Source organism: Mastigoproctus giganteus, chromosome 8, assembly GCF_048544385.1.
Source record: "Mastigoproctus giganteus isolate SK-2022 chromosome 8, ASM4854438v1, whole genome shotgun sequence".
NCBI lineage: Eukaryota > Metazoa > Arthropoda > Arachnida > Uropygi > Thelyphonidae > Mastigoproctus > Mastigoproctus giganteus.
In genome coordinates, this window is record NC_143582.1 from 31938714 (window position 1) to 31965411 (window position 26698).

At 34.0% G+C, this 26698-nt stretch overlaps 1 protein-coding gene across 1 annotated transcript in view; it reads left to right on the plus strand.

Moving 5' to 3' along the window:
• LOC150081422 (organic cation transporter protein-like) overlaps positions 1-26698 on the plus strand; it is a 65866-nt gene that overhangs the window by 22538 nt on the left and 16630 nt on the right. Inside the window, exons 4-7 of the mRNA XM_090379286.1 lie at positions 7765-7919; positions 11601-11769; positions 16877-17024; positions 22042-22136. Of these exons, the coding sequence (XP_090235412.1) occupies positions 7765-7919; positions 11601-11769; positions 16877-17024; positions 22042-22136 (567 nt within the window). The remainder of the gene's footprint in view (positions 1-7764; positions 7920-11600; positions 11770-16876; positions 17025-22041; positions 22137-26698) is intronic.

A 26698-nucleotide genomic window follows, 5' to 3' on the forward strand; every position in this document is an offset into this window, starting at 1 on the left:
GGTTCGTACTAAATACGGTAATATTCTTGCAGGTTGGACTGGTAAGTTTTGGTCCTGTCTGAATCACTTATCAAGTCAGGAGTATTATTAGTCGATGACTCAAATTTGCTGTTGGTTCCAGGGGCGATCGCCGCCCAAGCCAGTTCTTCCGTGTTCTTTATCTCGTAAACGCCTCTGACCTTACGTGACTGATTATATGATTTTTTTTCATTCTAAAAAAAAATCATATAATATACAATAATATCACATTTGTCGCAAAGGAGATTTCATTTTATCTCTATCACTCTATGAACCGTAGAAATGATAAAACTCGGAAATTAGTCTGTATATCCTGAGGTTCCAACCCTAGACATCAATTACAGTAGTCTGTTTTCCAGCAGTGCTGTTTTATTTAGCATTTCGGGTGGCATCGCCCCCCCTCCCAGTTTTATTAGATATTGTTAATATTGACTGCACAACGTAAAATAACTATTCACGCCGTTGCTGCTAAATCTCTTATATCTATAAACATTCGCTTTGGTAAGACGTCTTATAATAGATGAGGTTTCAGACTATAAGTACTGAAAAAAAATTATAATAAAATAATGTTTATTGATTCAACATCTGTTCCCAATTGGCACGGAATAACGAACAGCATGCAAGTCAAAATAGTCAGTGGTAAAAGTTGTTACGTATGTAAAATTAACTTTAGTGACAGTTACGTGTTTGCGATTCACATGCGCAATACACAGTCTCTTGTTTGCGTACGTCGTTTTTTTTTTTTTTTCTTTCTCTCTCTTTTTTAATTATTATTATTCCTGATCACTCTAATTTAGGATCCCGAAAGTGCTAATTGTGGCACTGGAAGGAGGTCAATCACGTTTCAAATAATGGCGCCTGAAACACTAATTTGAGAGGTTTCTTATTCAAAAGATCGTATAACGAATTGGTAGGATCATGTAATTTCTATAAAATTATTATAAAAATAAAGTTTACTGCAAATTTAAGAAATAAATATATGCTTTATATAATATAAAATAATATTTACCCTATAGCACGTCAACTCCAAAAGTAACAAACCCATTACTGCGATCTCGACGATGCGCTGACAATCGTCTGTTTTTATGCATATGCGTATGCTTCAACAACAAAAAATAAAATAAAATTAAATTAAATGAATAATAAATTCAAAAACTTTCCGTTTAAAAAGCCGAAAATTTCCTTCGGAAAATAAGAATGTAAAATAAATAAATAATGATAATAATAATAATAATAATAATAATATAAAATAAATAAATAATAATAAATTCAAAATTTTGCTGTTTAAAAAGCCGAAAATTCCTTCGGGAAAATAAGAATTGGTTTATCACAAAAATAAAAATTATAATTACTTAAACCCAAATATTTGCATAACTGAAATACTTTACTATAAAATTTAATCGTGTAATTACATAAACAGGTATAATGCACAAACAAATACAACCGTTATCACATTGTGTGTGTTTTAATTAAAAAAAAAAAAAAAAACTCTTTAGGACATTTGATTTGGAAAGAAACATAGAAAATATTCATGAACTATCCACAGCAATGATCTGGCCTTCCTTCCTAACTTGTATGTTTAGTTTTGAATATTTACTAAATTAATTAATTAAATTTACTTTTTTATTAATTTTACTTTATAAAAATTATTTTTTATTTATTTTTCCCCATGGTCTTAAAAAAGGCATGTCAACAGACAAACCGGTGGCATCAATTGTTGTTAACTTTTATATGCTAATCAATATGACAACTGCAGGAGCTCACATCTGGTGAGTATGGCACACCCGGGGTCCTGAGCTGAATATCATCATTCTTCTCTTTCTTGGTGATTCCCTTCTACAGATGTCTTCGTAGCCAGGTGGGCAGGAGCAGCAGTGTGTAGTACACGGTTCTTGATTAGACCGTTCGAGCCCATGACCACCAAATATGGAGGATGCGGAAAGGTCAGGGAATGACCACCGCATATCGCCGGAGCAATACGGCCTTAGCTGATAATGCTCCTAAAAACCAAATAACAAACAAACAAACAATCCCTTCTACACTAGGCCTGACATAGCTGAATGGTTAGAATTAGGAGTGCGAGTGCAGTAGCACACCCTCTTTGAGTGGACCAGGGTTCAAACTTGTGACTGCTAAATATGATTAACATTTGTAACCCCAGGGGCTCACATCTGGTGAATATGGGCTTGGCAACCCCAGGGTCCTCAGCTGTATATCATCATTCTTCTCTTTCTTGGTGATTCCTTTCTACTTCTGACTGTTGTTTTCTGTCTCTCTCTCTCTCTCTCTCTAAGGGTAATTCAGAATTTTTTTTTTTTTTTGGCTGGTGGAGTATAAGCCTCAGGCTTCCTTGCACCATATGGCTAATAATAATAATACTTCTGACTCTTGTTCTCTCTGTTTCTCTATCTCTCTCTTGCTCTCTCTCTCTCTCAGGGTAACTCAGAAAATTTTTTTTTGGCTGGTGCAGCAAAAGCCTCAGGCTTCCTTGCACCATATGGCTAATGATAATAAATAATGTAAATGATGATATCCAATTGTGCACCTGGAAACTTTGTCTAGGTGGATGGGCTCATAGGTTCCATATTGATAGTTTTTACAAGTATTAAGATGTGACATTTGTAAATATATGGCGAGGTTGCCAAGGTATAGCCCAAATCGCTTAGTACAATAAAAAAAAATTAAAATTATATAATATAAACAAAATGTTCTTGGTTAGATTTTTTGCTCTCAGCACCATCCCCCATGGGTATCCCTATCAGAGACATAACTGGAGTATGGCAAATGTAAAGTGACCAAATGTCCCAGATTATGCGAGACAGTCACGAATTTCAGTCTTTTGCCCTGCATTGGAAAATGTCCCTGATTGGACATGTAGCCTCCATACTTAATGGCAAACGTAATGCAAATGATTTGCATTATGTTTGCTGGGAACCAATGGTACAACGTTTGTAGTAAATAAGCTGTGGACATCAACAAAAACACAACTGACCGTAGAAATGCTGAAAGCAATACTACAAGTTAAGTGCAATTTTGCTAATTCTTGTGAAGAATTTTATGAAGAAATGGCAAATAATGAAGAATTATTAAGAAAAATTCACTCGATGGAAAAATATATTTAATTATATTATTTAATTTCTCTCGTTTTTTTTTGTTAAAAGAAGTATGCATGTTTATTATTATTTCACAGAAAAAACCTAACCTTTTTTCACAAAACAAAAATGAAAATCGATTAAAAACATGACCCTTCCAATAAGTGATTTTTTTTCCCTTCTAATTGCAACTATTTTTCTCAGTTCACGTCCTTCGTGCAACCTTCTGTTCGTTACGTAGCTTACCATGAGGGATACCATATACTGAATTTCAGTCTTTCTGTGAACAAAAGCAAAACAAATATAGGCTATATTTATTTTTTGTATTATAATGTTGCAAGTGTCCTGTTATGATCAGAAGTCAGGGAGCTCACATCAGAATTAATTAATTAGGTATACTAGTTATAAAAGTAGAGTACATTTACTATACTATGATTTCTCACATATTTACAATTCTACATTATGTAAGGTTATTTTTATAACTATTTACATGAATGGTATTCATACTGATGAATTCTGGTTTGTAGAAGTATGGGTATGGTGAGACTTCACCCACACATATAAAACTGGTTAAAGTAGTGCAGGACCTCCTAGATAAAAATGAAGTTATATGGAAATTGCAGCATGGAATTTGTTAAGGGGTGAACTTGTCTGACCAATCTGATTGAACACTATGGCACAATAACAAAGGAACTAGATGAAAAAAATAATTTTGACATCATGTACTCCACTTAGATTTCAGAAAAGCTTTTCATACTGTTCACATGAAAGACTACTCTATAAGGTGGAGCAGTGTGGCAAGTTACTGCTACGAATAAAGGGATGGTTGAAATCGTTTCAACGGGCACTGCTCTTCTTGGACTAATGTTATCAATGAAGCTCCCTTGTGGTTCAGTATTGGTTCCATTCAGAGGTGTATTGCTAAAAAAAATAGTACCAGAACGCTTGTTCTCCAGACGACTATATGATAACGCCACATCGACTGTACAATAACTGAATCAGACTTCAGACTCACAGTTCATAGAACAACCAGTTCTAGTGTTCAGCTCATGGTGAATCAAAATGCAGCATTCACACGCATCACAGTATATATCATTCATTGGATCTCTTTATCTAACACATTGTACTTTAGTAAGAAACGTTCAAGTTTCATTGCAAAATTTATATTTTTGTTTTTAAAGAAATCTATTAATTTTAAAGATTACTATTAATATATATTTTTAGTAGCAATGGATAAAATAGATATTTCTCCCTCCCCTTTGATTATGCCATTGTTTCATAATATTAGGTGTATAAATTTAATGATTTTCTATTATGACATTTAGAAAAAAGTACCGGAACATTGTTCCAGTTCCTTCCGGCCCAAATACACCACTAGTCCCATTCTTGTTTTCAATATTTATTAATGACATTGATGAAGGCATATCAGGCTTAATGTTTAAGTTTTCAGATGATACAAAGATTGGAAGGATGGTAATGGCAGTAATCAGGGTATGCTACTGTAACAAGATCTGGAAAAATTAGGCAGGCAGATTGAGAAATGCCAATTGAAGTTTAAAATTGACAAATGCAAGGTACTGCGTATGGGTAACAGTAATCCCAGATTAATGTACCAACTGTGTGATAATATACTGAAGGCAGTAGGGAACAAAGAAGATCTGGGGGATAATTGGGCAGTCAGATATGAAGTCTGAGCAGTGCAGATGAGCTACTAGGCTGGCTCATGGGGTTTTGTCAATGATATACAGGAATTTTGCCAGCAAGGATAAGGAAGTAATTATTCTGCTGTATAAAACAATGGAAAGGTCATATCTTGAGTATCACATAGAGGGCTAGAAGCCTATTTAGGAAAGATATAGAACTGTTGGAACAGATGCAGCAGAAAAGAGCAACAAAAAAAAAAGAGCTTATCAAGAAAGACTTCAGTTCTGCAAATTGCAGCATCAGGAAAACTAGGAACCTGCAAGGAGAATTGATTGAGGGTGACTAAAGGTCTGAATAGATTAAGTAAGCTAAATGGCATCTTCACTTTAAAAATATCATCCATACCCTAAATTAGCTTTCAGTCAGAGGGTATTTGATTGTTGGAACAACCTTCCATTATATGTTGTGAAAATGAGTAGTTTGAATAAATTTAAGGAGGAATTACAATGGTCAGGTGATATGGGAAGTATATTTACTTTGTTTTGGCTAATGCTGTATTAGCTTGTTCAATGCATCATTTGCCAATACTGATACTGAGCTGCATTATTTCATAGTATAGTTTACACAGTATTCACACTGTTCAGTAATCTTTATGCTGTTTTCTTCTGTTTTAGAGAATTACCCTTTTAGTGTATTTAAATATTCTGAACTCCTAATTGGAACAACAACAAAATAGCTGGACATAATTTTTGAATTTTTTTAAAGAAATGGAGTGCCTTGCAAAAATTTAAAATAGGTAGTGAAATATTATATTATGCATTCCATGAACTAATGCTACCATCAAATGCATTTTTAAAATGTTAAATAAAATTTTTGTTACTGAAATGACTCATTTAAAGTGGAATTATAAGCTATAAGCATCCATCTTTTATGCAAGCAATCCAATTTTCTATTTGCAAAGGTGGGTCAAATGTTAGACAAGGGTGGTTCCAGGTAGGGGCTAAATGGGCTATAGTCCTCCCCCCCACATGATCAAAATAATGTGGATTTTTTTTTTCACTGCTACTTGATGATTAAACCTTAACCTTCCCTGCTAGTATGACATCTGATAGATGCCATTTTTCTGTTATTTTTTTATTTGTCTCCTGTTTTATTTGAAATCAGTCTCCTGTGTACCTTTTTATTCACTATTATGCAGTCTAATGCCAAGAAGTTTTTAAAAATGTTGAGAGTTGCAATCCACCATAAGAAACCTGAAAAATGACTGGCACCTTCAACATGACAACGAACCGTGTCACACGTCACTTGCCATCCAGCAATTTTTGACTTACAAAATCATTTCCATCATGCTGTATCCCTATTATTTGCATTTAAAATGGAAACTTTTATAAAACAGAACACTTGTTAATAAAATATTTTATTTTAATGAAACGTGCACATGACGTTACCAAAATGTGTGTGTGACAAACTGGAACAGTGTTTCATCATACTCTGATGCATTTCAAGCTCTGGGGACATGAAACTAAAATGATTTGAGTTGATTCCAGAAATCGAATCAAACACAATAGATCACTCTAAAGAATTTACGAAAGAATGTTCCCAAAATGTTTGATCAGTTGCAGACATAATGGAACAGGTGTGTAGTTGCAGGAAATTGTACATGACCATTTTTGACTGCATATACAATTATTTTTATTAATCAATTGATATCAAACTGCACGGAGACCTGTCCAACCCCTCTAATAATTTCTCCCTTAAATTTATTCAAACTACTCACGTCCACAACACCAGAGGGAAGTTTGTTGCAACAATCAACTACATGCTGGCTGAAAGAAAATTTCCACACATCTGTCCTGCAACCAGCCTTCTTCAATTTAAATTTATGCCCCTCGTGTGCTGTCTATGTAAGAGGAAGGATGCTATCAGCATTAGCTTCTCAATCCATTTAAAGCCTTAAACACCTCAATCAAATCCCCTCGCAGGTGCCTAGTTTCCAAATGTTGCTACATCTGAAATACTGCATACATAGGTTTTGAAACCTAATTTTTGGAAGGACATAGATCTGTAAGAGAGGGTGTGTGATGAGCAACAAGATTAGTTGGGGCCACAAAAATATATTCTGATCAAGAAAGACGGGTTCTGTAAATTGTAGTCTCTGGAAATTAGGTATCTGCAGCATGACCCAACTGAAGTGTATAAGGCTTTTAAAAGGCTAAGTAAACTGAATGCAGATGGAATCATTCCTCTTTCTGAGGTGAATCCCACAAAGGTTGCATAGATTTAAATTATAAATGGATGGCTATAAGTTTGAATAAATTTAAGGACGGTTTAGACAAATTATTGGAAGCAATGGGCAAATTAAGTTTTTTTTTTTTTTTTTTTTTTTGGCATAAGCACCAGCCTTGTTTCCTTGCATTATATAGCATAAGCCTTGTTTCCTTGCATTATATAGCTAATACTAATACTGCAAAAACTATTATTGCCCAAGGGATTTGCTATAAAAACTGTTTACTCAAGGAGTTTGTGAAGGGAAAAAAAAAAAAGATTATGAACAACTGACCTAATTAATGCTATGGAATCTGGCCTAAGTGTCATTAAATTAAATGAGCCCTGCTAATTATTGGCTCCTAGACATTGGTCTTAATTGTCTTATATGTAAGTTCTGTCCTAGTAATGTCTGAAGTCCAGGACAAAAATTTCTCTTCTGGCCTGTTTCTGATGGCTGCCATAAAAAGAATATATAGTCCTGTAACAATTTCATATCAGTTCAGAAGTTCATTTTTTCCCACTTAAAAGAGTTACATTTTCAATAAAATATACTTTGGGAATAATATTTAATTATGTTAGCTGTTTATTTTTGATACAGTTACTAAAAATATGTTTAGAAAAGTTGGAAGTCATTATTCAAACTAAACAAAAAAAAATTCTCCAGACTAATTTTAAAAAATGACAAGACTTACTTAGGGCTATATAGCAGTTAATAATTATTTTTTTATTTTTGATTTTTCAGGTATGGAAGACGTCCAATAATATTACTTAGTGTATGTTTATTGCTATTCGGAGGAACAATTTGTGCATTTTCTTCAACTTTCACCATGTTCACTATTATGCGCGTGTTTACATCTCTTGGCTGTTGTGGAATATTTATGACAGGATTTGTAATGTGTATGTAAAGTTTCTTTTAGTTATTTCTCTGATAATTAGATGTTACCAATAGAACCTTAGACAACTTGTATGTATATACAAGTTCCACCTTCTACATCCTTCTTTTTATTTTATTTTTTAACATTTTAAAGCACCTTTCTGATTTTTGTTGGAATGCTAATTAGGGTTGCTAGTTTTTTCCATCCAATCAGAGGACAAAATGCGCTTAACTTAAAGAATATAGAAAATAATAATTTTCTATATATTCAGGGAGGGACAGAATCAAATAATAATAATTATTAAAATAAACAAAATTATGAATTTTTTAATTAATAATTAAAAATGAAATTATATTTATATTATATTATTGATTAAATTATAAAATAATTATTCAACTGTATGGAATTAAACTAGTTATGCTGCCTTTTCATGTTTTTTTTTTTTTTCAGACAACAGGATTTAAACTGATTAGTTAATGCAGTCTGTTCTGATGTGATCATAATGATCATCAGAACAGACTTTTCCTTCAAAAGTTGCTGTAATTTTGGACTGCTTTCAAAACATCCAAAACTATAACTGCTTTCCATGTACACCTTGAAACAAATATACCTTTTAGTGGTGTAATGCCATTTCTAAGAGGTTATCTGCCAAATTTTTAAAAGTAGTGCAATACCTGGGTAACTTATAGGATGATATATAGGAATTTTGCTAGCAGAGAAAAGGAGGTGATTGTCCCTCTGTATAAGGCAATGGTCAGGCCACGCCTTGAGTACTGCGTACAGGTCTGGAGGCCTCATTTTAGGAAGGATGTAGATTTGCTTGAGCGTGTACAGAGAAGGGCAACAAGATTGGTGAGGGGAATGAAGGGATCCTCTTACCAAGAGAGGTTTAAGTTCTGCAAATTGCAGTGGCTGGAGACTAGGCACTTGTGCAGTGATCTGATTGAGGTGTATAAGGCCTTGAATGGGTTGAGCATGCTGAATTCTGATTGATCCTTCCAGTTTTTAGGTTACGAACCTAAGGGGGCATAAATTCAAATTAAGAAAAGACAGATGTAGAATAGATGTGCGGAAATTTGCATGGGTTGAGCATGCTGAATTCTGATGGATCCTTCCACTTTTTCAGGTTACAAACCTAAGGGGGCATAAATTCAAATTAAGAAAAGACAGATGTAGAATAGATGTGCGGAAATTGGTTTATGGAAAAGTGCCCTCCCCCCTCGCATTTCGCCTCTGGGACATTTCGCCCCCGGCACATTTTTCCCCCAGTAGATAATGAGTAGGCTACAGAAATGTAAATACTGTACAGTCAACTCTCGATAACTCGAATTTTTATTGAAGTCCCAGCCCCTTTAGTGGAGATTCCATGTTAAACTCTCTCGATTACTCAAACTGAACTTCCGATAACTCTAACTTTTCCGAACAAATTTTCAAAATGACATTCGTGTACAAATTGTCACGTAGCTTTTAAACTAATTTCTCCCCTTTTGTATGTCTTCAGGGTTCTCTTTCCATTGTGAAAGAATTAACTGGAACTGTTAATCCTTTCACAATGGAAAGAATACATACTCGACCACGAGGGCGATAGTCATGTGGTTAGTGACGGACATAGGGGAGGGAACAGTGACTAATCTTATAGGAGTCTTTTCAGTAACAAGTGAATCTTGTTCTGATTTGTCTAAATTCAAACAATAAAAGTTCCTGCATCTGGCTCTCCTCACATTTCGTGGCGCAGTTGACAGTGCGCGTTTGCTGTTTTTGCCGCCTCCACAGAGAAGTAAGATACAGAGTGGACTCTTGCTCAATTCAAAAACGTTCCACCTGCAAAGGGTGTGTTTGGACAGAGGGTTTGGAAGGCCCAGTTGTGAAAGTCGTAACTAAACATAACCATGCAGCTCAAGCTGCAAGGTCGGAAGCATTGCAATTGATTGGTCAAATATGGCAACATGCAACAACCACGAACGAACGGCCTCAGCAAATTGTTGCATCAGTTATTGCAGAGGCTCATACCAATATGACGGCATTACTTCCTAAAAAGGATTCACTTAAATGAACCATTTGTCATGTTCGATGCAACAATGGTACTCCTGCTTTACCGAGCAATTTCCAGGACCTAGTAATTCCACAAAATTATCAAGAAATTATTATCGATGGCAATGTACAACAGTTTTTAATTATATTATAAATCAACAGGGATTACCTTTATTTTAGATATAGGAAGCTTCTTTTCCAACTGTCCTAGTCCAACTCACTAATAATTCTTGAGGATGGCAATATCAATGATTAATTGTGAGTTGCTCTATTCCTGTGAACATGACGCCCGAAAAGTTCTAGTCCAACTTAAGGAATGTAGAGAATAATTCCCCCCCCCATATCCAATTTTATTAGATCCCTAAATTTAACTCTAAAGTCCAGCTACAGGACCAAAAGAAATAATCGGTCCATATTTATTAAACAGTTTAGACCTTCAAAAATCTAATTTTATGCCAATCCACGTAATGGTTTCCTTGCTGCCAGAGGTATGGTGTTTGAAGACAGAAGTCTTGAGCACTCATTGTTGAGACCGCACGGTCTGAACACTACGGTTCTGACAGTGGGGATGATGTCCCACCTGTTTTGCAAAATTGATATCACCATCCTCGAGAATTATTAGCGAGTTGGACTAGGAGAGTTGGAAAAGAAGCTTCCTATATCTAAAATAAAGGTAATCCCTGTTGATTTATAATATGATAGAATATAGGAATTATCGAGCACTTAATAGCTCTCAATTATCAAATCTATTAAACAGTTTTTAATGTATGATTCTCAGGACGAACTGCTCCCGGGTCACATGCTTATTTTTTCTACTAGTAACAATCTTCAGTTATTGGCGCGTAACCAGGAGTGGTTTTCTGATGGAACAAGAAGTATGCTGCAATTTCTGCTAGAATCAAAAGAATAGTCCAAGATTTTCAAAATCGTAATGTGATTGATTACCTTAGAGGCATTGCATACAACTTAGAGTTTTAAACAATAATAATGTGCATTTATTCTATGATTGATTACCTTTGATTTGATTACCTCTACCTTTGATCGATTGATTACCTTTACCTTTGATTGATTGTGATTACCTTTACCTTTGATTGATTCATTCTATTAAAACAAAATAAATTAGAATTAATAAAAAATTAGGTGTATTATTTACATTTCTATAGCCTATTCATTATGTACTGGGGGCGAAATGTAGAGGGCAACTTTTCCGGATCTCTTGGAAATTTGCCTTTAGCCAGCAGGTGGTTAATTGCTGGAACAAAGTTCCATCTGTCATTGTGGAAGTTGATAAGTTAAATAAATTTAAGGAGGAACTGGCCAGGCATTTGGAAGGAATGGTGTGATTTTTTTTTTTTTTTTTTTTTTTTTGGCTGATGCTGCATAAGCTCATACACTTGCTTTCTTGCATCACATGCCACTACTAATACTACAACTACTACTACTTGTTATGAAGGCAAAGTTTGTTTTACTGTGAGCATCACTGCATTTTAACAAAGCAAATTTAAATCCGGCTGGCTGTAAAAATATGTCATTGTTGACCATTTTACTACCCCTAGTAACTTGAGATATCTGGTAATCCTAATGTTAATAACATGGCAAAAACAACAAAAAATATTTTATTAAATTATTTTTATGTAATTTTATATATTTGCTTCTTATTTTTGTTTTTCAGTGACAGAAATTGTAAATACAAAGTACAGAACAATCTTTGGCATTTGTATTGAGTTTGGATGGGCAACTGCTTATGTTATGCTACCAGGAATTGCATATCTTTTACGCAACTGGTCTCACATTCAACTAGCCATTACACTACCTTGTTTTTCTTTCATCTGCATGTACTGGTAGGTATTTTGAATTTACAATCAAACCAAATTAATATAATGTTTAAACAGTGTGCTGCATAGATTATCTTGATTTAATTATTTGAAAAGCAAGCACTTCACCTGTGTAGGGTTTAGAATCTATTTATTACTAATAGAATCTATTAGTTAAAATACTAATAAATCCAGAGTTGATAAAACCAGGACACATAAATCCAGAGTTGGCCCCACGACAAAGGAAATCTGGCTTTGTACTTGAGATTATTATGAATAGAATCTAACAGTCATACATTTCATTGATGTTTCCTTCACCGCTTCTTCAGTAATTGTAATTCTGCAGATGTGCTGTCACAAAACAATTTGCCAGCATGGCACTTTAGTGTTTTTGTGATGGTGCATCTGCAGGATTGCACTCAACTAAAGAAGTGGAAGAGAATCAACTGAGAAACGCATGATTGTTCGAGTCTATTATTAATAAATAAATTCTAAATCATACACAGGTAAAGTGCTTTCATTGAAAGTAATGAACTGTCAAATTACATCTTATAGTAGGTCTAGAAAAATACTACCACAGTTTACCATTCTGCTGCAGACAATAATATAATTGTGATAATATATCATATTTGTACCATGTAAACAAGACACAAGTATGAAAGGAGCAAAGGCAGTGGTGGGATTCAGCCGGTTCAGTAGAACCTATACCTAATTTTTTGTTGAGTTCGGTGAACTGGTTGTTAAAATGGTACCTGTGATCAGGGTTCTCTCTAAGGTGGGCGCCTGGGCAGCCACCCAATGTGGAAATCACAAATTTACATTCCTTACTCTTTTTAACGTTCATCTACGCAACAGCGTATTCCAAGTGCCCATAGTAATGTTCATTCCGTCCATAGGTGAAAAAAATTAGACGGAACTATGCTTGTAATATTTATTTATTCATTTCATAAAACTCATTATACCTTTGATGAAATACTACATTTTTATTCCCTCGCGTTTGTTACTTAAGTAAACAAACATATAACATAAAGAGAAAAGGTGCCAAACAACCAGGGGGTGACACACTGTCATTTGTTTCAGCTTTGTAAATTCACACGAGATATTATGAGTGTGTTGGTGTTCCCCGATCAATAAAAACAATAGGAAGCTAGGACACAACGAACCAATAGAAATATAGATTTCAAGGGTTATCTTATCGCCCATTTCGGAAGCCGTGGAAGAATGTTCTTCCATGTTGGAATCCTTATGCCAGTGTGCATGTGGTAATTAAGAAGTTTTTATCACGACTTTCCTGTGACAAACAGGTTTGTCGTACACATTATTCTATCGTATTTAATCTGCATAGCCTATGCCATTTATTGATTCAGCAAGAAATTTTCGTTTAGTATCGATAAAATGAAGAAAATGTATGTTCTGACTGATGTTTATCAATGGTATAAGCACAGTGCTTTGTTTATAAAAGTTTATGATATGACCAGTAAAAATATTCAGATATATAGGCACATATCCGTTCTATAATATATTAAAATAAAACATTTTTAAAATTTTTTGCAGTAGCCCTTAAAAGGATGAAAAGGCAACAGTTTGACAGATTTTTTCAATAAGAAACCAAAATCAGAATTGGCCTTGGATGGTACAAAACAGTCACAAGCATGACCACTCCAACTTGAATAAAGCAGCACGTCAATTACTGAAATAACAACTCCAAAATTTAAAATAATCTTCCTGAATGCTGGACAATGCAACAATATAACAATTTTAAAGAAAAATATGACGGACTGGTAATTTTTAACAAAAAGTTAGGTTGCGAGTATTGTACAAAATATGCCTTTATAAAAGAGAAAAGTGTTCATGTGTCAAAAGAATGGAAATGTTTTCAGATTGAGGCATCAGAGAAAAATAAAGAGGTACAACAAGCTTCTTGAAGGAAAAAAATGAAAGAACATTTTTCATCAAAAGCTCATAACATTTGTAAAGAGAACTTAAAACAATGTGAGCAGGATTCAATAACAAAAGTAATAGATACGATGAATGAAAAATATTTAAGTGTTACTTGTAGAATATTTAATACAATTTACAGCCTGGCAAAAAGACGTAAACCGTTTTCAGACAGAATATGAGATAGAAGTGCAAATTAAAAATGGATTAGATATGGGAATAGGATTACATTCTTGTAAAACTGCTGTGAAAGTAGTTGATTTCATTGCAAAGTAAATTAAAAAAGAAATATTTAATAAAATTATTGAAAATAATCTGAAAATATGTTTGATTATTTACGAAGCTTCAATGATATCCTGCAAACCAGTTATTATACTTTTCTTAAAAGTTGAGGATTCAGTTACATCAACAATTTTCGTTGAACTAGTTGAATTGGAAAAACAAGAATGCAGAGACAATATGTTCTTCAGTTATGGAAAGTTTAAATAATGTTGGGCTTACTAAGAACTACCTAGAAAAAAATTTAATAGGATTTTGCTCTGATGGTGCCAGCGTTATGCTTGGGAGAAAATCTGGAGTGAGCACTAGGATTGCGAAAGAGTTTCCAAACATAATAAAATGGCACTGTTTAAATCATAGCCTCCATCTTGTTTTAGATGATTCGATAAAGGGAATAAAGCAAGTAAATCATTTTAAAATATTTATTGATAAGATATATACTATTTTTCATCAATCCAATAAGAACCAAATTGAACTTTCCAAAATACCCGAACAACTTGGAATTGAAATTATAAAGGTTGGTAGGGTTTTGGGACCAAGATGGGCTGCCTGTAGTTTAAGGTCAACCCTAGCTGTGTGGCGCGCTTATCCAGCGCTACATCACTATTTTTATTCAAATAAAAAGTATAGGTATGGCTGCCCGTCTTGAAAATATATATTTAATAACTGATTTGGCATTGATGATTGATATTTTAAACGAAATTTCTCTTCTTTCAAATGCACTGCAAAGAAATATAGACATAATAAAGGCTGAAAAACTCGTGATAAGATCTATTAAACCATTTCAAATGCTTGGAAAGGAAAAGGGTCCATACGAAAAAAAAGTTGATGAATTAATTACTTCAGAAACCTTCAAAAATATAAAATTTGTAGAAAATCATTGATTTGTCGGGCTTCCTCGGGAAAGACTTTTAGAAAACATCGTAACGAATTTGAAAAAAAGACTGATGGATTGTGAACATTTAAAGCAAGTTGTAGCCAATTTCAAGATAGGAATAAATTACAATTTCTCAATTTTTTGGAGCCAGATTACTAGAATATTGAAGAAGTACTAGTTCCATGGAAAGCAGCTGAAGAACAATTGCTCATATTTAATGACATTTTTAATTACCAAATTGATATTAATGATTATCGAGATTTCGTGGAAAACGTTTTAACAAATTCCCAGAATTATGCAATTCCTGAAAGTGTTCAAAGAGCTAAAAATATTGTCAGAACAATTGCTGTAAGTTCAGCAGAAGCGAAAAGGGGTTTTTCAAAGATGAACATAATATGTTCAGAGAAATGAAGTCGCCTAACTGTTTCTAATATATCAAACACAATGACTATTAGTCTAATTGGCCTACCTCTAAAGGAATGGGATCCTACTCCTACAGTGAAAAGATGGTTAAGGATAAATCACTCAGCCGATGATGCTAGGATAAAAGTGAAGAAAATTGCAAGTGAGGACGCCAATCAAGAAGCAATATGGAAATATCTTAAATAACAGTTTTATTGTTTTTTGTCAGGTATTATTTAATATTTTTTCATTAATATTTTAAAACTCTTTCTTATAACATAATCTAGTTTTGTGGACCTCTTTTATTGTTCTTATTTAAGTATTAACTGCATGAAATAATAAACTACCTTTCGGTATATAGTTTTTTTATACTTAGAACAGTCATTAGGGCAGCGAACCAGTTGTTAAATTATTTGAATCCCACCACTGAGCAAAGGGTATAGTTTCCTGGGGCTTAAGGGATTAGAAGGGATCCACATTGGCAGGACTTTGGAAGTAAAATCTAAGCATATCTGCAGCTCTCCCCTTCAGTTGAGGGTAGGCACATAAATCCAGATTTCACCCCACCACAAAGGAAATCTAGCTTTGTACTTGAGATTATTATGAAACTACAGTATGTTCTCTTCACAAACTTATAGCAAACTTTTTCAGAAACTCAACTTCATAGTGTTAGGATTTCCTGAACTGGAATGTGAAAATGGAGTAACCATGATGAATAACAACTGACTCAGTATATGATCTTGTTCATATACTAAGTTGGTTGTTATTCATCAAGATGGTTATATAGAGGCTATTTAAGTGTGTCCGTGTCACAACCGCAACCCAAGCGCTAATAATAATAAGATGGTTGCAGGATGGATGTGTAAAAATTTTCTTTCAGCAAGAGGATGATTGTTGGAACAAATTTCCATCTAGTGTAATGGAAGTGGATACTTTTAATAAAGTTAAGGAAGGTTTAGACAAATTGTTAGAAGGATGTACAGATGAGTTTGTTTTTTGTTTTTTTTTTTTGGCCGATAATGTATAAGCTTGCTTCGTTGTGTCAACTACCACTACTAATATTAATACTAATAATTCTCAATTATACTATCATGGCCAAGGTGCTTATTCTCTCTTTTTCAAAGCCAAGTTATTTATCAGCTAACTACCAGGAAGAGAGTGACAGTACATGTATTTCATTCAGTTGACTGTGGTTTGAGCCCACATGACTTCTAAATCAATTATGATTGCATTCATTGTCAAAAATGATTAAGTAATGATAGGGTGTAACTTCCTCTGACCTAGTGTCATGCCAGAGTGGCAAATTTAATGTCAAGGAATGTGTAAGGGAAGCAAACAAAAGTTTGCACTACAAAAGACAAATCACATAGCCTATATGTCAAACCATTTGGCATGAATTTCACCTGTTTCTCAAATGGCTCTTTTTGAAGGTCAATGCCCAGAGACAGGATGATATAATTTTGCACCCAAGGCAACTATTCAGATGTTTATCCCCTCATCAATTGTTCATATACTATAATTATATAATTGTACTGTATGAAAATTAAGTAGAGAAGCCTGTTTTAAATTACTTGAATATTGTTATTGTTGTGTACAGTTACATTAATAAATCAATGTCAACACTTTTTCTGTAATGAGGTTTATTCCTGAATCTCCACGCTGGCTACTAATCCATAAAAAGCATGAGGAAGTCAAGAAAGTATTGATGCAGGCTGCCAAAAGAAACAACAGGCATGTTGAAAATATTGATGCCACTATCACCAAGTTGTGCTATCGAATGGAAGAGGTAACATTCTAAATTTAATAATATATTAAAAATTATAGTTATTTGTAAATCCATAAAGTAAGCATATAATGCTTCAGATTTTATTCATTGAAATTACAGAGTAAATTTTAGTCCATTTTGCTGTATAGTCATAGCTGATTTTTAATGATATTTGTATACATTTCACTTTTTTCTATTTGCATGTAAAAGAGAATTTATTCTTTTTCTACTTTTAAATGGAATTTATGAAAAATAGTAGAAATTTTGTGTTCTCTTTACTCTTCTAAGCATGCAAAAAGATGAAAGTCATACATAACACGATGTTAGCTCTCTTATAAGCAGTCACATTTTTATCATCAATGAGTTGATATATATCATGTAAGTAATGCTGCAGGCTGCCAAAAGAAACAACAGGCATATTGAAAATATTAATGCCACTGTTACCAAGTTGTGCTGTCGAGGTAACATCGAGATACTTTCAAATACTTTTGACAAAGAGTATATTGTTATTTATTTAAAAATAGTACCACTGCTCTGTCAATTGTTTTAATTGCATTCCACCTCATTAGAAAGAGTGCACTTGCAGTACTGTGAGTAGGATTGCATCTACTGATCCTAGATAGATAATCAGAAATAGGAATAATATATTTTTTTATTATTGATTATGATCAATGTAAAATGCAAGAAACATACACTGAGATTCATAATTTAAATCAAATCAAAAAGACTTGATGCAATTTCCAAAGCTTTAAAAACTGTCTTCTGTTTGTCCAGTAGGAATGTTTTTATTGGCTCTAGCATTCTGGCTGTTTCCACTACATTGCTGCTGAATATGAAACAGATGATAAAAGAAGTAGCTTTGTGGGGGATGAAGGAGACATGAAACCACAGAGGAGTAACCTTTATTGAAGCAGTGAAATACTAAGACAAATACTAAAGCAAAAGTTAAAATTAAACTTTCCTACCAGCAAATTTCGGCACCTCTGTAGCCAGGTGGGCAGGAGCAGCAGTGCATAGCACACACTTCTTGATTAGACCGAGGTTCAAGCCCGTGACCACCAAAATATGGAGAATGCGGAAAGGTCAGGGAATGACCACAGCATATCCCCGGAGCAATATGGCCTTAGTTACTAATGCTCCTAAAAACCAAATAACATAAAAAATAACCAGCAAATTTAATTTTCCTTTTACTTTTTGTTAGAGAAGGTGGGGTCTGTATGTTAAGCGCATTTTATTTGAAAATTATTTTAAGAAAATTACAAAAAGGCATGTATATAAAAAAATTAACTGCAACTATGGGTATAAAATTAAAATGTAAGGTAGACATAACATTAACAACCTGAAAATAAAAAAATAATAATTATTCAGGAACATTCACATGTAGCAGCTTCTTCTGCATAAGCTCCAAAAAGTTTGCATGTGAAAAACAATAACTTCAATCAACTATAATTGAAGAGTAAAAAATAAAAAAAGCAACTGCTTATCATTACACAAAAAAGGCATTTCACTGATTGTAAAAAAATCAGTGAAAAGTAACCATAACTTCCAATACTATAAAGCATTTTTAAGATGGGGTGATATTCTACTACAAGCTATTGACTTATTTACAATAAATTTCATAACACACATACAAAATTAAAATAGATCAACAAACAATAGATCAATCAACAAACACATAAATAAAAAATAAAAATAAACAAAATCATTGCTTAGCACACAAACATTGCTTTCTCTACATTAGAAAAACTAGGCTTTCTATCTCTGCATTAGTTTTCTCTTGAATGGCTGTTAACTATGCACAAATCTAAAATGTGTTTTATCATTGAATATTATTCCCATATCTTGGGAGGTGCCCCATGTTTCTAAAACTCTTTGGCTCTATCTAAAAGAAAATAGTTAGTTATCAATTCCTCTCTCAAATTCACTCCATTCCCTTCCACACAGATGTTCGGTTTCTGCTGCATACCTTTTCTACAGATATTTTCATAGGCACTCTTCTTCCCAAGACATATATAATTCTGTCCATCTCTTTTCTCTTAATCATTGTAAACATGTGCACCCAGCTCCCCATTTATAACTCAACTTCAAATATGCATAACTAGCTTTTCTACATCATTTATTCTCCTTACTTCCATTTTCTTGGACAACTTTTTTCTATTTGTATTTACTCAAAAGTATAATGTATTTGAAGACGAAATGCACAAAGCATAATCCTTATGGGTTTTGGTAATTAACTATATAATATTGGTGTAGATACACCATAGTTAACCCATAAATTTGAACTATGTATGTAGTGTAAAAGGCATCGTTTTTATAGTATCTCATATTGTGGGTGCCTTCACGAGATAGCTGGTCTTGCATTACTTCAAATAAATAACGCTTCTCTAGTAGAGAAGACTATTGTTATTTATTTTCAGAGGATACCACAACCCAGACAATCGTTTCGAAGCTAGTGGGCGGGCAGGTACCCTGCTAGTGCAACATGCCATCACAGTTTCGAAGTTATATCCACAATATGAGAGATGCCAAGGGGTATTGGAAATAATGTATTTGAAGGCAAAATGCACAAGGCATAATCCTTATGGGTTTTGGTAATTAACTATATAATATCGGTGTAGATACACCATAGTTAACCCATAAATTTGAACTATGTATGTAGTGTAAAAGGCATTGTACCAGGGTACCTGCCGGCTCACTAGCTTCGAAACTATCGTCTGGGTGGTGATATCCTCTGAAAATAAATAACAGTAGTCTTCTCTACTAGAGAAGTGTTATTTATTTGAAGTAGTGCAATACCAGCTATCTCGTTGCGAAGGTACCCACAATATGAGATACTATTAAAACGATGCCTTTTACACTACATACATAGTTCAAATTTATGGGTTAACTATGGTGTATCTACACCGTTATTATATAGTTAATTACCAAAACCCATAAGGATTATGCCTTGTGCATTTCGTCTTCAAATACATTATTTCCAACACCCTTTGGCATCTTTCAAATTGTGGATATAACTTTGCAACTGTAATGGCATGTTGCACTACCAGGGTACCTGCCTGCCCGCTGATGATGAAGCCCACTAGCCTCGAAACGATCGTCTGGGTGGTGGTATCCTCTGAAAATAAATAACAATAGTTTTCTCTACTAGAGAAGCGTTATTTATTTGAAGTAGTGCAATACCAGCTATCTCGTTGCAAAGGCACCCACAATATGAGGTACTATTAAAACGATGCCCTTTACAGTACATACATAGTTCAAATTTATGGGTTAACTTTAGTGTATCCATACCGATATTATATAGTCAAAAGTATAATATATAGAAATATTCAGTCCAGGTTCAGAAAGTTATTTTTAGCTTTTTAACTCATCCAGAGTGCTAGTGTATTATAGATGCAAACAGTCTTTTGCAAAAAAAAAAAATAATAATAATAATAATGGTAGAATGGTGTTTGCACATCATATACATGAATTGTGAATGTTCATTTTGATCCATGCTGTAAAAGTGTACACAATCACAAGTAAGTTCTGCAAACAATTATTATTATCTTATATTATTTCTCCTTGATTGGGAGGTTCCACCTCATAACTGGTATTATTACCAAGTACGCAGAGTGGTTGTTGTTATGTCCGGTGTTACTGTTGGTTGAGGAACTAAAGGTGTTAATTGCCACTTTCTGGAGTTCATTGTAGGTGTTCGCTGGGAGACCTATTGCTGCTAGACTGTTATGTAGGGTCTTTGGCACCATACCTGTGGTTGACACGATGACTGGGATGGTCGTTACTTGTTACATATGCCACATCTCTTTGATCTCCTGTCTTAGGTTCGTGTACTTCCTGATTTTTTCCCCATGGGTTTTCTGCAGGTTGCCAGTGTTGGGTATTGCTATGTCGATCAGATAGGTAGCCTTTTCCTTCTTGTCCACAAGGGTTATGTCCGGTCTGTTGTGCAAGATTGTCTTATTCTTTATTATAGCACAGTCCCAGTATAGCTTGTGGGTTGGGGTCTCTAGTACTGCCTGGGGTTCGTACATGTAGTACAGTACACTTTCTTCGATCAACTGGTATAATTATTATTATTATTATTATTAGCCATATGGTGCAAGGAAGCCTGAAGCTTATGCTGCACCAGCCAAAAAAAATTCCTGAGTTACCCTGAGATAGAGAGAGAGAGAGAGAGAGAGAGAGAGAGTCAGAAGTAGAAAGGGAAGAGGTGAGAGAGTCAGAAGTAGAAAGGGAAGAGAAGAATGATGATATCCAGCTCAGGACCCTGGGTGCGCCAATTCCAAGCATACAAAGCATAGTCCAGACCAATCTTAGAAAAGATTGCTAACAGTTGACATTTCTTTTTTTTTTTCATAATTCATTATTCTTTTTTCCATCATTTACTTAATAAATTTGAACTTAATAATTAGTATTGCTGAGAGTTGGCATTTTTTTTTTCATCATTTTGCTTAATAAATTTGAATTTAAAGAATTAATAATTAAAAATACATTATATATAGTACTGCCTGCCTAAATGCTTTAAGGAGTCCTTAAAAGAAACCACATATATGTGCGAATGTCAGTGTACTAAATAAATGAACAAATAATTTCCATCAGCTCTGATATATGAGGTGTGGCAAATATATTCTAGGAATGACGTTATAAGCAAGTAAAAATTGATTTTACCAGTTATTTGTTTTTGCATTGATATTTTTTATGTTATTTGTTTTTGCATTATGTTAAGCAGCTCTAAATAAAGCCATTCTATTCTGAAAAAAACTCATTTACTGATATAGAGTTTTGTACCCAAATGCAGCATTCAGAGCATCAGCTTTGTTTTTCTTTTTTTTTCTTTTTTTTACTTGAGATGATTATATCCATATTCAAGTTTAATTTTTTCATTACAAGATTGTTTTGTAAATTTCTCTTCTGTTTCTTATATAACAGGAATTATAAAATTTACTTTGAAGACTGAAGGAAACAATATTTAATTTGTTTTATACATCATCAAAAGAATTTTCTTTCTGTCCATTAAATTTACTAACCTTTACTTTAGGAGGAGAAAGAAAAAAGAACCAAAAGTGGAACACTCTTTGATTTGGTAAAAACTCCAAATATCAGGAAAAAAACTTTGATTCTATACATAAATTGGTAAGAAATAAAGCAGACTCTTAAAATAATTGAGATTATATTTAGATATTTCATAAATTAATTCTGAGTTAGCCATGCAAAAATTTGAAGTCATCAAAGAAATAATTCAAAATTCATTTTTTAATGAAACTTATAGCAATCTTTTCTGAACATAACTGTGAAAAATCCATGTTTTATATTAAAAAATATTTTTTAAGTTTTTAAATTAAAACTCTCTTTAGTCCTGTCGGTGAGCAAATGCTAATTTAAAAACCATGCACTTCAACAGACACTGCAATTAGACACCAGCCTGTCAGTAATTAGGAGCACTTGCTGCATGAAAAGTGAAGTGTGTACATCAACAGTTTGATTTCAGATGATGTATGAATGTCAGGAAGCCAGAGATAATTATCGATTGGAGGAGAGCACATTCCAGCAATGCAAGCTTGCAATCAATAACTGTACATGGTAGATGTCAGTCAACATGTACACAATTATATTTAACTTAATCATGGATTTTACCTAATTGTGTGACAATTAACAGACATTTTTGGAATTTTCAGTGGAGAATTCAAAGAAAACATTTTCAAAAACAGCTATTAGGAGTTTCAGATATGTGGACAGAGTATTTTGATGCATGTATTGCCAAAATACCATCAGGATCAAATCAAAATTTGACCGTGCACCTAACTCAGGGTTAAGAGAATCTTGTTTCACCATTCCTAGTAGTGTTTTAATATAAGGATAAATTTATATTTATATTATACAGATTTATCTAATTAAAATGTAAACCAGTTTGCAATACAAGAAAATTTTATTAAAAGGCTTCAACTGAAAAAAATAGGTTGTCTGGAATATTTAACCCTGGATGAAAAAATAAAATAAAAAAATAGTTGCGTGTGCTACTGCACTCCCACTCCTTACCAGCCAGCTATGGAGGCCATCCAAACTCAATATGTTACGTACCTTCAACTTTCTTGTGGCTCAATGTGCACTCCTTTATGGCAAATCACACCATTGTCAAAGCTTGGTAGAAATTTTCCAGATTTCAAAAGTGTTTCTTCAGCTTCCTGCAGCTTATCTTCTGATAAAACTATTGACTTCTAGTTATATTCACACTCCTCATTTAGCAATGCAATCCAATATGATGAGTGATTGTTTTATTTGGTAGAAGCCTATTGATATTTACTTAATTTAAAAATGATTTGGATATAAGGTGATGTTCAAAAATAAATACACATTCTTTTCAGTAAAACCCCATGTTGAACATTGTACTTATAAATGCTGTATTGCTCCTCAAATGCCACTACTGTCACAATGAGCTTTCTTCCTGCTGTCTGTCTAAAAATGTCTCATTTCATATTCAGTGACATCATGTTTTCATCTAAAGTTGAAAACAAAATGTGGTGTGATCAAATAATGACTTGTGAAATTAAAATACTATTATACCACATTAAAAGGATAGTTACAAACTGCAACTAATAATGTTGAAAAGTGACTGCCACCTGCATACCAACAAAATTAAAATTTTGTTGATATGCATTTTTCCATCTTTGAATGAAGTTTGTGTTTGATATCAAATTAATCTAATTTTGTAGTTAATTTGTGGTTTTTTGTTTAATTTCAGTTAGTATACATTAGATTGCATATTTGCATAATTTTTTGAGTGTTGGCATCTAATTTACATTCTGTCTTTCAATTGTTTTTAGTTGTTTCTTAATTATTGGGATTTATTTCTCTTATCATGTCTGTCTTTCTTGATTGCTTGTATTGGAGTCCATAGTTTGCTGTTAGCAAGCCATGAGAGAAATGAGTGTTTAGAAATTTCCCCATGGCCTAAGGCTCTTGAAGAAGTAGTCACTGTGGTTCCCCTAAAACTTTCTTCTCTTTCTTTTATGTTTTCTTCTAGTGGGTGTCTGTATTTTCCCTTTGAGTTAAGTGGAGTGGGGATATCCCAGCTTCTTTCTGGTAGCAGTTAAGCCATATTTTAAGCAGAAGACTGTTTCCCTTAGTGTTGGCATCTGCTTATTTATTTATTTCTGAAATGTTTATTTTAATTTTAATTTAGTTGGTATGTAGGTGGTGCCTTTCAATGTTATTAGTTGCATTTTGTAACTATCTTTATTCAACATTGATAAATGCAATTTCTGCACACAAAAATATCAGGGCTGTCCAGAAAAAGCAAGCACACCATCAAATATCGTGTCTACAATTCTGTCCAGGCATAATAGGAGAGAGTACATGTTGAGTGCATTGTCAATAAATTTATCCCTAGAGAGACTGAGTAAGACTGATGTGGTCTGTGTTTGCTAACAGGGGAAACTGTTTTGGCAGGGATGGGATACACTTAAATAGAAGTACAAGGATATTTGATGCAACTGAGGTAGCATGAGAAAACTGCTAGCTTAGTGGAATAAACAGAGTAATAGATTAACTCGAGCCACAAACAGAGGTGAGAATGGTTCTTGCATTTCTTCTATTGTAACAAGCAGCAGCAGCAGCATGGAAAGCAATCAAGGAATTTCAAGCACTGCTGTGGTCCATCACAGATCAAGTAAATACATGGGCTGTATTAGAGTAACTAAGAGTAAGAACAGGTGCGTGTATACTTGCAAGTACACTAATGCTAGGGCATTGGAAATAAATTTAATGAAGTACTAATCAATCATCAAATTCAGACATTGTAGGGATATCAGAGACGTGGTGTCACTCAGGCACGAGGGATGCTGAGTTTGAACATGGTGGGTGACACCACGTCTCTGATATCTGATATGTACAGAAAGGACATATCAGATATCAAGGACGTATCTGATATGTACAGAAAGGACATTTTCATTTAATTACTCATACAATACCATGCTTTCTGGACTGACATCCATATACACCACAGAGAAAGGATAGATAGACAGAACAGGAGGTGGGAGGAGTTATGCTCTTAGTTATGCATCCTGTCAACATGGCCAATACAACGTTGAGTCAGTATGGTATAAGCACTGGGAAATCAAAACTAAGTGAGAGTGTAATGACTGTGATGGTACAACAAACATCTGTACAGAGAAATAGAGTGGGCCAGTAAATTAGAATGTTTTAAAATGGAGGATTTTAACTTTTCGGGTATTGACTGGAACTTAAAAAATGTTCTTGTTCATACTCCAGCACAACCACCAGGTCAGTGGAGTTTACAATAAATTATTCAATACAAATGTTAATTGTATTTAGTAGTCACAGGCTTGAACCCCGGTCCACTCAAAGAGCGTGTGCATGCGTGCTCCTGGCCACTCGGCTATGTCAGACTTGTAGGTTGGTCAATCATACACTAGCAAGGCTTTTGTGGATTTATTGGATGACTGTTTTCTACAGCAGCATGTTAGAGAAGCAACAAGAAAGAGCAATATTCTTGATCTAATTATCACCAGTGATTCTTCATGCATTAAAGATCTGCTATTAAAAGAACCACTAGGTGGCAGTGATCACAGTGTACTGATGTGGGATTTACTTAAAGATGTGACTAGCATCAAGGGTAAAGGGAAGGGTTTTTGCTTTCATAAAGGAGACTACAGTGGTCTCAGACAGTTTTAAATTCTGTACAGTGGAACCAACTAATGGTGTTACCAACAGCAAATTCTAAATGGGATACATTCAGAAAAGTGATTGTAAAAGCTACTAGGCTTTTCATTCCTACTAAGAAATACAGTTCAAGGCTTAGACCTAAATGGATGTCAGATGATGATACTTGTGGCTGAGAAAATAAAATGCATAGGATGCATATGAAGTGTCAGATGATACAGAAGCCTATGGTAGATAGAAACTAGTCTGAAATCAAGTCACAAAGGTTAAGTAAGCTAAAGCAGATTAAGAAAATTCTCTGGCAGTAGTTGCTTATATTAACAGTAGTAGGGAGGATTTGAATCACATTGGTCCACTTGATGCTGAAGGTCTAACTGTTGATGATCCTACTCAGATTGCTGACAAACTGAATATTTTGCATATACTGTACATTCACACATGAAGAATTCTTTAGGAAATGAGATGCTAGAAGTTTATCAAACTCTAAAAAGGAGCTAAATGATTTGTGATAACTGAAAGATAACTGAAAGTAAAATGTAAGAGAAATTCTTGAAGATGTACATAAAAGGGGCAACTGGGGTGGATGGAATCTATCCAATTATATTAAGGGAGACAGCAAAGGAGGTAAGAAAACCCCCTAACCATAATTATGAGAGCGTCTTTGGATTGAGGGGAGGTCTCTATGGACTGTAGATGTGCAAATATATCCCCATTTCACAAAGAGAAATCAAAAGGTGACATAAGTAATTACAGATCTGTTAGCTTAACTTTAGTTCTACGGAAAACAATGGAGTCACTAGTTAAAAGATAATACCAGTCCATCTAGACAGGAATGTGATTATACTGCAGTCACAGCATGGATTTATTTGTTAAGGGACGATCTTGTCTGGTCAATCTGATTGGATATTATGATTCAGTAACAAAGGAACTGGATGCAAAAAATACTTTTGATATCATATACTTTGGATTTCAGGAAAGCTTTTGATACTGTTTCCCATAAAAGACTGTTATACAAA